Here is a 13,588-nt window from a genome sequence, read left to right as displayed (position 1 = left end):
CTCCCAAAGTTCTGAGATTACAGATGTGAGCCACTGTGCCTGGCCAATTATTTCATTATATATTACAATGTAATAATAATAAAGTGCGCAATAAATGGACTGTGTTTGAATCATCCTGAAACCATCCTCCCACTTACCCGTCCATGGAAAAATTATCTTCCACAAAACAGTCCCAGTTGCCAAAAAGGTTGAGGACTGATGCTTTAAAATATACTTTTAACAGGAATCGTTTTATAGAATGTATTAGATTTGATATATGTCTTATATATTTGGTCATGTCTCAGTAACTTGAGCAACAAATAGATTACCTCCAAAGATATGGTATCTCCTAGTAACTGTAAAAACTACCTAATCTTAATTTATTAAGTGTAGAAAATCAGGAAATGAGGAATATTCATTATTTGATTGCTTTGAGAAACTAAAATGGAGATAAACTAATTTTATCATTTTCCAGATTTTTTTTTTGGGAGACTGGGTCTCACTTTGTAGCGCAGGCCTGAGTGCAGAGTTGTGATCATAGCTCATAGCTCTCTGTGACCTTGACCTCGTGTCAAATGATCCTCCAGCCTCAGCCTCCTGAATAGCTGGAACCACAGGCATGTGCCACAGTGGCAAGCTAATTTTTAAATTTTTTTTTTGTAGAGACTAGGTCTCACTTCGTTGCCCAGGTTGGTCTCGAACTCCTGGCCTCAAGCAGTCCTCCCGCCACAGCCTCCTAAAGTGCTAGGATTACACGCGTGAACCATCGTGTCCTGCCTTTTCCAGATTTTCATATAAGAGGGGAGAAATAGGAAAAGGATACGTACATTTTCATTTTATGGGCCTTCTAACCACTAAAAAAAATAGGACTTGCTTTTTACTAAGATGATAGAGTAATTAAAATCAATCTTGTTAATAAGCTTTAGACTTAGGTGCCTCAGGATCCTGAGTTGTGGTGTTTTTAACCTCTAGTTAATTAAACTCTCTGGACCTTAATTCTCTCTTTTGTAAAATGAGTGTAATAATAATGCTGGCCTTAGAATTGTCACGTGAATTAACAAGTTAATATTTGTGCGGACCTTAATGTCTAGCATGTAGTAAGTGCTATGTAGTATTTGATAAAGAAATCCACTTGCATAGTATATACACTGCTATTTAAGAGCCAAAGAAAAGAGGTGTTAGGTAAATGCTGGGCTGTATTTTAAATATATTTGGTGATAAAAAATTATCTCAGGATAAAATGTCTTTTCATTCATGTTTATTCGTTAAGTTCAGAATTTAAGGTAAACAGGCAAAAATGGGAAGAATCATCTTTTTAATTTTTCTTCTTGCCCCAGAAGATAAAGAAGGGTAACATTTACTTTTACAGATGGAGAGAGCTCATAACCTCATTCTAGTCAGATTACTGAAGGTACATCTTGTTCATGCCTCTTATCATCTGTGTGACCTTGGATGAGTTAATTAACCTTTCTATGCCTCAGTTTTGTTGATTATAAGATATGGACCATCATAGTATCTGTTTCATAGGGTAGTTGTTAGGATTAAATGAGCTAATAAATAGAAAATTCTGAGAAAGTACATAACAAATGCTCAATAAATATTAAATGCTACTACTGATAGTATTGGAAGTTTTATTTAAAAAAAATTTTACTATGTATGAAATTAGCAATCCATGAAGCTAATCCTTTGAAATAATCATTTTATCACAGGGAACTTAAGCCTAGAGAACTGGAGTAATTTTATTTAAGTTTACAAAGCATATTTATAGTAGAGCCAAGACCAAAAAACTTAAGTTTTTAAACTTATAGTTAAAATTTTGTACGTTCTGTCAGGTACTTTTCTTTTTTTCCACCACATGATATACATTTTTTTAAAAACTGGAATCAGTAGTTTATCTCTTTTACTGTGCTTTAAAATATGCTTAGATCTTTTCCATTCTTAAATACCATACTTTTCATTGGCCATTCTATTTACTGCACTATCCTTCCATCAACTACCAAACTTCTTAAAAGAGCAATTTATGGCCAGGCATGGTGGCTTATGCCTGTAATCCCAGCACTTTGGAAGGCCAAGGTGGGCAGATTGGTTGAGCCACAACCAATCTGGGTAACCAACCAGCCTGGGCAACATGGCGAAACTCTGTCTCTACAACAAATAACAAAAATTAGCTGGGCCTGATGGCTTGCACTTCTGGTCCCAGCTACTGGGGAGGGTTGAGGTGGAAGGATCACCTGAGCCCTAGAGGCAGAGGTTGCAGTGAACTGAGATCACACCACTGCACTGCAGCCTGGGTGATAGAGTGAGACCCTGTCTCAAAAAAAAAAGAAAAAAATTTCTAACCATTATTTTCATTTTTGCACTCTTTTTTTTGTTTTCTTGTCTCTTTTTTCTTTTCTTTCTTTTTTTCTTTTTTTTTTTTGCCAACTGAACAAGGCTAGAGCACTCACTTACCCCTTAATCCTTTACAAGTAGAATTTTATCTCCACACTCCACTGAAAGAAACCATAGGTTGTCATTTTTTTTCTGATTATCAAAGTTACCCTTTTTTCTTTCTTATTCTTCTTCTCAGTCCTTCTTCAGCACTTGGTGGTGTCTATCCTTTCTTTCCTGAAACCTGACTCCCTTGGCTTCTCCTTGTTATTGCATACTGATTCTTCCCCTCTTATTTTTTCTAGTTCCTAATTTTCCCCCTATTTCATCTCCTAAGACTTGTTTCCATGAGAATGATTCTCAACTGTATTTTTAAGCTGCAGATCTACATATCCAATTACTTGCTAACTATCTTTACCTGGATAACTTTTTATACCTCAAACTTAACATATACCTAAAAAACAAACGTATTCTGTTCATCCAAAGAGGATTCTTATTAGCAAGCAGCCTCTCTTCTTAGCTTTACAACAAGAGGCCATAAAATTTGGAAACGTAGACAAATACACATTACAGTTTATTGCTACTACACTATAATATGTGGTATGTTCAGTGAATTGTCCCTCATTAGCAATGCGTAAGTTAATGTGATGTTTAAAATTGCAGTGATTGTAGAACATCAAATAGTATTTCCATCAATTCCTGTATATGTATGTGAGATGTATTGCTTCAAAGTATTTGTTTGACTTTTACTGCGTAAAACTGTATACATTCCTCTGGGGAAGTAATCAAGAAGGTTCAGTCTACTTAGTGCACATGTGTGCGTGCACACAGACACACACACACACACACACACACACACTCTTCTAGATTTATGACCACCCTAAGTTCCAATTTATTTGTATCATTCTTCTAACACATCTAGGTTAAAGAATGTCTTAGGGTCTCCCTCACTCCCTGGATCTAGTCTTTGGCCAAGTCTATATTTCTTGCATGCATTTTATTTTTCTTTTCATTCTGCTGCCTTTTTTGTAGCTAATCCATGTTCTCAGGACCACCTCTTAGATTATTTCAGTAATCTTCTAACCAGTTTTCTTGCCTCTGCTGTCTTCTGTTTTAGTTTATCTTAGAGTGCACTTCTGAGTATATCACTGCCTAAGTTAGAAACCTTCAGTGGTTCACCTTACCCATAACCTGAGGTTTAAATTATATCTTGATTTTTTTTAAACAACCCTTTGCAGCCCTTTACATTTTCCTAAAACTGGATTGTAAGGTACTTCAAGGCTTGATTGTACCTCTATACTTTGTATTCTAGGGGCCCTCTATCTCTTTCAGTACTACATATATAGAAGTGTTCAAGCAGTATTCTTAAATTGACATTAGCATGTTAGCTAAACAAATCATTATAAGTAGATTGGAAATATTGTTTGATTTAAATGGAAAAGGAAAATATCTTTTCTAGCTCTGATAATAAAAGAAAAAGAATTGCTACCACTTCTCAGAAAGCTAGAACATTTGTAAGCACAGTTGCCGTTCTCTTTTTCTCCTCTGCAAATGAAGAACTAGCTGCATTTTATGTAATTCTTACTTCCCCAGGTCAAGACAAAACTTACGCCAAATTCTTCAGAAAACACAGTGACTAAAACGCAGGAAGGTACTTCATTGAAGTCTCATAATCAAGAAATCACTGTTTTCTCGAGTTCTCATCTTCCCCAACCCAGCAGGCATCAAGAAATCTGGTCTATCCTAGAGAATGTTTGGATTACAATATATGAGAACAGGTACTAAATTTGGGGGAATTTTTTAAAAATTATTTTTTAAATTGACATTATAATTGTACATATTTACAGGGTACAATTTGATGTACAATTTGACGTTTCAATAGATACATGTGATATATAATCAAATCAGGCTAGTGAGCATGATGAATACCTCATGCATTTTAAGTGTTAAGTGAAAAAAAAGCTTTTTTCATTTAACATATTCTCCAGGTTTATCCATGTTGTCACAAATGACAGAATAGCATTCTTTTTTATGGTTGAAAAGTATTCCATTGTGTATATATACCCCATTTCCTTTATGCATTCATCCATTATTGGACACTTAGGTTGATTTCATATCTTGGCTATTGTAATGCATTTATCATGTATTTTTTCATGAGGTATTCATCAGCTCATGCATTTATCATGATCTTCTTTGTGATAAGAACATTTAGGCCGGGCATGGTGGCTCACACCCATAATCCCAGCACTTTGGGAGGCAGAGGTGAGTGGATCACTTGAGGTCAGTAGTTTGAAACCAGCCTGGCCAACATGGCGAAACCCCATCTCTACTGAAAAAAAAAAAAAAAGTACAAAAATAAGCCAATCATGGTGGCATGTGCCTGTCGTCCCAGCTGCTCAGGAGGCTGAGGCAGGAGAATTGCTTGAATCTGGAAGGTGGAGGTTGCAGTGAACTGATTGTGCCACTGCACTCCAGCCTGGGTGACAAAGCAAGACTCCAGCGCAAAAAAAAAAAAAAAAAAAAAGCCTCTCTTCTAGCTATTTTGTAATGTGCAATACTTTACTTTGAGCCATAGTCACCCTACTATGCAATAGAACACCAGAACTTATTCCACCTATCTAATTGTAACTTTGTACATGTTGACCAACCTCTCCTCATTCTCCCCTCTCCGTTCTCTAGTGACCACTGTTCTACTCTACCTCTATGAGATAAACTATTGTAAATAGTGCTACAGCAGACACAGGAGTGCAGGCATCTCTTTGACATACTCATTTCATTTCCTTTGGATGTATACCCAGTAATGGGATTGCTGGATCATATGGTAGTTCAGTTTTTAATTTTTTGAGGAACCTCTGTACTATTTTACATAATGGCACCACTAATTTACAAATCCCACTAACAGTGTATAAAGTGTTCCCTTTTCTGCACATCGTTGCCAACACTTGTTTGTTTGTTGGTTTTTTGAGGCAGGGTCTCGCTCTGTTACCCAGGTGGTAGTGCAGTGGTGCGATCACGGCTCATTGCAGTGACCTCCTGGGCTCAAACGATCCTCTCACCTCATTTTTTTGATTTTTTTATTTCTTATAGAGATGATATCTCACTATGTTGCCCAGGTTGGTCACAAACTCCTGCAAACTCCTGGGCTTAAGCATTCCTCTTGCCTTGGTTTCCCAAAGGATTACAGGTGTGAGCCACCGCACCTGGCCAACACTTTTCTTCCTTTTGATAATAGCCACTCTAACTGGAGTGAGGTGGTATCTCAATGTGGTTTTGATTTGCATTTCCCTAATGATTAGTGATGTCAAGCATTTTTTATATACCTGGTGGCCATTCAAATGTCTTCCTTTGAAAAATTTATATTAAGGTCTTTTGCCCATTTTTTAAACTTTAAGTTCAGGGGTACATGTGCAAGTTTATTTTATTGGTAAACTTGTGTCATGGGAGTTTGTTGTACAGATTATTTCATCACCCAGGCATTAGGCCTAGTACCCATTAATTGTTTTTCCTGATCCTCTCCCTCCTCCCACCTTCCACCATCCAATAGGCCCCAGTGTTCATTGTTCCCCTCCATGTGTCCATGTGTTCTCATCATTTAGCTCTCACTTATAAGTGAGCACATGCGGTATTTGGTTTTTTGTTCCTGCATTAGTTTGCTAAGGATAATGCCCTGTATACACCATGGAGTATTAAGCAGCCATAAGAAAGAATGAGATCATGTCCTTTGCAGGAACATGGATGGAGCTGGAGGCCATTTATCCTTTTGCACATTTTTAATTGGGTTATCTTGTTTTCTTGCTGTTAAATTAAGTTTCTTATATATTCTGGATGTTAATCCCTTGTGAGATGTATAGTTTGCATATATTTTCTCCCATTCTCTTGGTTTTCTTTTCACTCTGTTGTTTCCTTCACTGTGTAAAAGCTTTTTCCCAATGTGTGTTCTTGGTATCCGTGTCCAAAATCAGATGGCTTTGGGTATGTTAATTTATTTCTGGGCTCTCTATTCTGTTCCGTTGGTTTATGTGTCTGTCTTATGCCAGCCAGTACCATGCTGTTTTGGTTACTATAGCTTTGTGGTATATTTTGTTGTTTGTTTTTTTCTCGGTTAATTTTTGGTTGTTTGTGGTATATTTTGAAATCAGGTAGTGTGATGCCTCCAGCTTTGTTCTTTTTGCTCGGGGATTGCTTTGGCTATTCAAATTTGGCATGTGAAATTTATGATTTTTTTTTGTTTCTATGAAGAATGACACTGGAATTTTGATAGGGATTGCATTAAGTCTGTAGATCACTTTGGAAAGTATGACCATTTTGATGATATTAATTCTTCCAATACGTGAACATGAGACATCTTTCCATTTGTTGTATCCCCTTCTATTTCTTTTATCCATGTTTTAGAGTTTTCAGCGTAAGATCTTTCACCTCTTTGATTAGGTTTACTTTTTTGGTAGCTATTATAAATTGAATTGTTTTCTTGTTTTCTTTTTCAGATAGTTCACTATTAGCATATAGAAATGCTATTGACTTTTGTATGTTGATTAGTATCCTGCAACTTTATTGAATTCATTTATTATCTCTAAGAGATTTTTGGTGGAGTCTTAAGGGTTTTCCATATATATGATCATGTTGTCTGTGAACAGGGATAATTTGACTTCCTTCTTTCCAATTTGGATGCCCTTCCTTTCGTTTTCTTGCCTAATTGCTGTAAGACTTCCAGTACAATATTGAATACAAGTGGTAAAAGTGGGTGTTCTTGTACCTTCAGTATGATGTTAGCTATGGGTTTGTCATATATGGCCTTTAATGCATTGAGGTATGCTCCTTCTGTATCTAATTTTTTGGGAGTTTTTAATCATGAAGGGATGTTGAATTTTGTCAAATGGTTTTTCTGCATCTGTTGAAATGATCCTATCATTTTTGTCTTTGATTCTATTAATGCGGTTTATCACATTTATTGATTTGTGTATTTTGAACCATTCTTGCATCCCTGAGATGGATCCCACTTGATCATAGTGAACTTTTTAATGTGTGGTTGGATTCAGTTTGCTAGTATCTTGTTGAGAATTTTCGTACCTATGTTTATTGAGGATATTGGTCTGTAGTTTTATTTTCTTACCGTGTGCTTGTCCAGTTTTGAAATTGGTAATGTCGGCCTTGTATAATGAGTTTGCAAGTATTCCTGCTTCTTTAATTTTCTAGAATAGTTTGAGGAAAATTGGTATTAATTTTTCTTTAAATATTTGTTAGAATTCAGCAATGAAGCCATCAGGTTCCAGAATTTTCACTGATGGAAAATTTTATTACTGATTCAATTTCTTCACTTGTTATGGATTTGTTCAGATTTTCTATTTCTTCATAATTGAATCCTGGTAGATTGTATGTGTCCAGGAATTTATCTGTTTCTTCTATGTTATCAAACTTGTTATCGTAGTTATTCATTAATGGCCATTCATAATAGTTTCTTATGATTCTTTGTATTTCTGTGGTAATGTCTCCTTTTTCATCTCTGATTTGCGTATTTGCTCCTTTTTTTTTTATCTAGCTAAAGTTTTGTCATTTTTTTTTTTTTTAGCACTTTCATTACAACATTTTGGTCAACAATGGAATATGTATGACAGTAGTCCCATAAGATTATAATACTATATCTTTTACTGTACCTTTCCTGTGCTTACATATGTTTAGATACCCAAATATTTAACATTGTGTTCCAACTGCCTGCAGTATTCAGTACAGTAATATCCTGTACAGATTTGTAGCTAAGGAGCAATAGGCTATACCATACAGCCTAGATGTCTAGTAAGTCATACCATCTAGGCTTTATGTAAATGCACTCTAAGATGTTTGCACAACAATGCAATTGCCCAGCAGTGCATTTCTCAGAATGTATTCTTATTGTCTTAAGTGACGCATGACTGTATTACTGTTTTTCATTGTAAGATTTTGTTAAAAGAAGATAAATACTTTTGTTTAAAAGGAAGAAATACTTCTATTACTTTAGTGTTCATAAACATAAACTATCTACTGGCTTTATAACCTGTCTTGCTAAAGAAATAACAATAAATGGCATGAGGACTAACAATATTTACAAATTTATATTTTCGTATAAAGCAAAGGTTTTTTTTTTTGTTTCAGTCTTAACACAGTTTTAAGGTTTTGGCTAATCAGACATTCTGGTTAGCAGAAAGTTACCATATATCCCTGACAGGGATTACCACTTTCAAAATAAAATGGATTAAAACTATATCTAAGGTATTTTAGCTGTCCTTTCTTAGAGTTCACCTATAATGTACATGCATTTGTGTTGGATGCTAGGGAGTTTTGCGTAGTTTGCGGATAATAGACTGTATGTGATAGCATTTCAGCAAGACAAAAATGCTTATATTGCCTTATTAATACACATTTATTTAGGCCTACTTTACTGTTTCTCAAGTCTGGTTATGTACCAGACACATTATAGAAGTTTTTCAACATAATCGCTCATGGGCCTTTCATGTAAAGATGCTTATTTGGAAGTCTGGTAGGACCTATGCACAAATAGTCATATAAAACTACCAGAGCGAGGCTGGGCACGGTGGCTCATGCCTGTAATCCGAGCACTTTGGGAGACTGAAGTGGGAGGATCACTTGAGGCCAAATGTTTGACACTAGCCTGGGCAACACAACAAGACCCTCTCTTTAAAAATCAGTTGCAACACGTATGTTTATTGCGGCACTATTCACAATAGCAAAGAATTGGAACCAACCCAAATGTCCAACAACGATAGACTGGATTAAGAAAATGTGGCACATATACACCATGGAATACTATGCAGCCATAAAAAATGATGAGTTCATGTCCTTTGTAGGGACATGGATGAAATTGGAAAACATCATTCTCAGTAAACTATCGCAAGGACAAAAAACCAAACACCGCATGTTCTCACTCATAGGTGGGAATTGAACAGTGAGAACTCATGGACACAGGAAGGGGAACATCACACTCCGGGGACTGTTGTGGGGTTGGGGGAGGAGGGAGGGACAGCATTAGGAGATATACCTAATGCTAAATGACGAGTTAATGGGTGCAGGAAATCAACATGGCACATGGATACATATGTAACAAACCTGCACATTGTGCACATGTACCCTAAAACCTAAAGTATAATAATAAAAATAAAAATTAAAAAAAAAAATCAGTTGCAAGTTTGTAGCTCATCAGGTCAGGTTTTTGGTATCTTTTCTACTTACAAGGAATTTAGTTAAGTGTTAGATACTACTCCTGATTCAAATTAAAACAAACAAAAACAAACGAACAAAAACTTCCCTGCTGTTTCTCATTTAAGCTTCTGAGACTTTTTTTTTTTTTTGCTGTCCATAAGTTTATTGTCTTTATCTGAAAAATCCTTATAGAAAATTGTTTGGTTTAGCTCTCAGCAGCCCACTCCTGAGCTCTGAGAAAGCTTGCCTTCTTTTGAGCTACCCGATCTTTCTTCTGAGCAATGGACATTTTGGGACAGTTCCACCTCTTCTTTTTAAGTTCTTTCTTGGGTGTCTTTTCATAGACTGGATTCTCTTGTATAGCAGCATGAGCTTTCTTATACATCTCCTCCATCATGTCTGGAGTTACGCTGTTCTTTATGTATTGAGAGAACTGTTTCTTGTAAGCATCTTTATCTTCTTCCATTAAGTAGCGCATGTAATCTGCAACATTCTGGCCCATGATGTGCTTCCAGTGTACTTCTGCATTAAATTCCTTGCTTTCAGAATCATAACCAGAGAATCGTTTGGTACTATGAGGGATAGACAAGCCTCCATCCACAGCTCCCTTCAGGGTGCTAAAAACTTTATTGCCAGTGGTAATTCTGGCAAGACCTGCATCCAAATAGCAGGTAAAGGCACCTGGCTGACCATCAATGCTTTCCACATTGTATTCGTCGCCAGTCTCTTCCACTTGGCTTTCATAGATCTTGTCAATGCCAAACCTATTGAGAAGCCTGTGGGCCAGCAGCAGGCCAGTACAATATGCTGCAGCATAATTTTTCAGGCCAACCTTCACACCATTATTTTGGCAGTTTGTGTACATATGCTGTGCAGACTATCATATCCCCCTCTATACGAGCAGAAGCAGTCTGACAAATGATACCTCTGTTTGTTACATGAATTATCATCCTGTATTTGGGTGTGTTGTATTTATTTTTGTCCTATATCACCAAGCGTTTCCAAGTATAGTAATCATTTTTACCCTCTCGTCGTCTTCTACATTTCACTTGGTATCTCTTAAAGTAGGCCTTATTCTTAACAACTTTAACAAACCCCATCCTGCGGAACGGAGACCTGCGTCCGTGGCTTGACAGAGACCTGCAGGCCCAGCAGCTCTAGCGGGGGAAAAAGGCGAGACATTTTTAAAAATGTGTATCCTGAGGCCAGGCATGATGGCTCATGTCTATAATCCCAGCACTTTGGGAGGCAGAGGTAGGAGGATTGCTTCAGCCGAGGAATTTGAGACCATCCTGGGCAACATGGTGAGACTTTGTCTCTACAAAAAAAATTAAAAATTAGCTGGTCATAGTGGCATGCACCTGTGGTCCCAGCTACTCAGGAGGCTGAGGTGGGACAATCACTTGAGCCCAGGAGGTAGAAGCTGTAGTGAGCTGTAATTATGCCATTGCACTCCAGCCTGGGTGACAGAGTGAGACCCTATCTCAAAAAGAAAGGGTATCAAAAAAGTTTGGGAACCTGTGGTAAACATCTTTAAACAGTATGTCACATTAAAAAAAAATACATATATATACTCAGTATGTTTTTCTTCAACCTTAAGATACATTTTCTACTAGATGCAGTGGTTCATGCCCATAATCCGAGCACTTTGGGAGGCTGAGGCAAGAGGATTGTTTGAGCTCAGGAGTTTGAGACCAGCCTGGGCAACGTAGTGAGACCTCATCTTTACTAGAAATCAAAAAAGTTAGCCTTGCGTGATAGCCCTCGCCTGTAGTGCCAGCTACTTGGGAGGCTGAGGTGAGAGAATTGCTTGAGATCAGGAGATCAAGGCTGCAGTGAGCTGTGATCGCACCACGGTACTCCAGCCTGGGCAACTGAGCAAGACCCTGTCTCAAAAAAAAGATACATTTTCAAGTGAAGGACGTCTAAATTTTAGCCATGGATCCAATAGTTAATACATTGCACAGTGTCTGTAAAAGTCTAGAATCAAGGGAAAATGGTGTATTTATTGTATTTTTTTCATACTTTCAGGCACTTGGTAGTTTGTCATTTGATCATGACGCCTTAAGAGGAAAGAAGAAATGGAGGAATAGTAACACGGTTTTAGGGAGGAGTGGTAATTACAGTGTTAGAGAGTGTTCAAGAAAACTTTCAGTTAAAAAATGACATTTGTACTGTCTTGAAGGAGGTGAGGATGGGAGCATATAGTTATTTACAGGAAAAGTGTTTCAGATAGAAGAACAGAAATTACAAAGAGCTTGAAAGAGCATGTCTAATACTTTGGGTGAACTGGCTCCGGCCAGTGTGGCTGGAGCAAGGGGGCAGAGTAGGAGGAGATGAAGTGGGGAGGGACAGTGTGCTAATTGTGTAGGGCCTATAAGCCATTGTAAGAATTTAGGGCTTTTACTCTTAGCAAAAGCTACAGCACAATTTTAAGCAAAGAAATGACAAGATCAGGCCTGCATTTTAAAAAAGATTGCTCTGCCTTGTTGAGAGCAGGCTGTGAAGTGATGAGGGTGAGGCAGGAAGAGGGCGAGATACCAGTTAGGTGTCTACTGTGATAATCCAGGTGGAAAATAATGATGATTTGGGTCAGGGCAGTTGTGGGATTGATGATAAGAATTGGTCAAATGCTGGATATATTTTAAAGGTAAAAACAACAAGATTTGCCAATACATCTCAAGAGACAGGAGCAAAAATAGTAGTACCCACAGCAAAAGATGATTGTACCTGGCAATCCTATGACTGGTATGGTTATTTTCATCCTCATCTCACTCTCATTTCTCCCACATTTTGTCATTTAGGATAAACCCTGGAGGAAGAGCTTTTAGTGCCCTCATCCTTTTACCTAAATTGTATAAATCTATATAGAAATTATAATGGAAGTTTTTGGAATAATGGTATCTAGTATACAGTACTTTGATTTACTGATGGCTTTCCTGGAAGATGTTGTTTCCTGTTTTCTCTCTCGGTCTCCTGCCTCCCCAGCCACTCTCTCACAACCACACCTCCACACACACAATTTGCTTGTATATCCAGAAAAAGATGAAGAACCAGGTATGTTAGTAATGCTTATCTCTGGTTGGTAGACTGTGGGTATTACATACTCTCTTTTTACATTCTCTTTTTAGGCTTTAAATGTAGAAAAATTTTTTTAAATGTAAATATTTTTAAATAAAATAAATTTGGTTTTATCTAAAAAACAGCAAATGCACACACGCAAATACCCGGAATAGGCAAATCCATAGAGACAGAAAGCAAAGTGGTGGTTGCAGGGGTTTGGCGGGGCAGGAGGAGAATCCTGGGGAGTAACCACTCAATGGATTCAGTTTCCTTTTTGGGTAATGAAATGTTCTTTAACTAGGTAGTGGTGATGGTTACACAGCATTGTGAATGTACTAAATGCCACTGAATTATATGCTTCAGAATGTTCAAAGTGGTGAATTTTATGTTAAGTGTGTTTTACGACAGTTATAAAAGGAATACTTTGAAAAGTATAAAGTAGGGGAGGAAATTCCTTTGAGTGCTGCTGCCTGAAGTCTACCGTGGTCAACATTGTGAATTTATTAAGCATACTCATTCTTGTTTTTTAGGAATATTATTAGTTTCCTACAGCTGCTATAGCAAAGTATCACAAACTGGCTGGCCCAAAACAACAGAAATGTATTCGCTCACAGACCTGGAGGCCAAACATTTGAAATCCAAGTGTCTGCAGGCTTGGTTCTTCTGGAGTTTCTGAGGGAGGATCTGTTTCATGTCTTTCTCTTTTCTTCTGGTGGTTGCCAGCAGTCCTTGCCTTGTAGATATATCACTCCCATCTCTGCCTTTTTCTTCACATAGAGTAGGGCCCATTCTAATCCAGCATGACCTTATTTTAACTCACCCTAATTACATCTCAAAGATGGTGTTTCAAATAAGGTAGCATTCTGAGGTTCTGGGTGAATATATGAATTATGGGGGACACTATTCAAACCAAGCACAACATGTTTTGGATTTTTATATGGTTGTTCTTATTTTATGAAGTAAATTTTCTCTACTTTTATTTTTC

The 13,588-nt window shown here is 37.3% G+C and overlaps 1 protein-coding gene and 1 pseudogene across 13 annotated transcripts in view; one reads left to right on the top strand and one right to left on the bottom strand.

Annotated features, from left to right (window-relative positions):
• SWT1 (SWT1 RNA endoribonuclease homolog) overlaps positions 1-13,588 on the top strand; it is a 128,476-nt gene that overhangs the window by 60,583 nt on the left and 54,305 nt on the right. For 12 of the 13 annotated variants that reach the window (XM_055235284.2, XM_063613763.1, XM_055235282.2 and 9 more), the window contains one exon: positions 3,943-4,127. The exons of the other annotated variant lie outside the window; for it this stretch is intronic. In XM_055235284.2, coding sequence (XP_055091259.1) covers positions 3,943-4,127 — 185 coding nt within the window. The remainder of the gene's footprint in view (positions 1-3,942; positions 4,128-13,588) is intronic. 13 annotated transcript variants of the gene reach the window in all.
• Positions 9,731-10,687, bottom strand: LOC129458901 (large ribosomal subunit protein uL18-like; annotated as a pseudogene).

This window comes from Symphalangus syndactylus, chromosome 19, assembly GCF_028878055.3.
Source record: "Symphalangus syndactylus isolate Jambi chromosome 19, NHGRI_mSymSyn1-v2.1_pri, whole genome shotgun sequence".
Lineage (NCBI taxonomy): Eukaryota > Metazoa > Chordata > Mammalia > Primates > Hylobatidae > Symphalangus > Symphalangus syndactylus.
The sequence above is the reverse complement of the archived record's forward strand: the minus strand, read 5'-3'. Positions and strand labels throughout refer to the sequence as shown.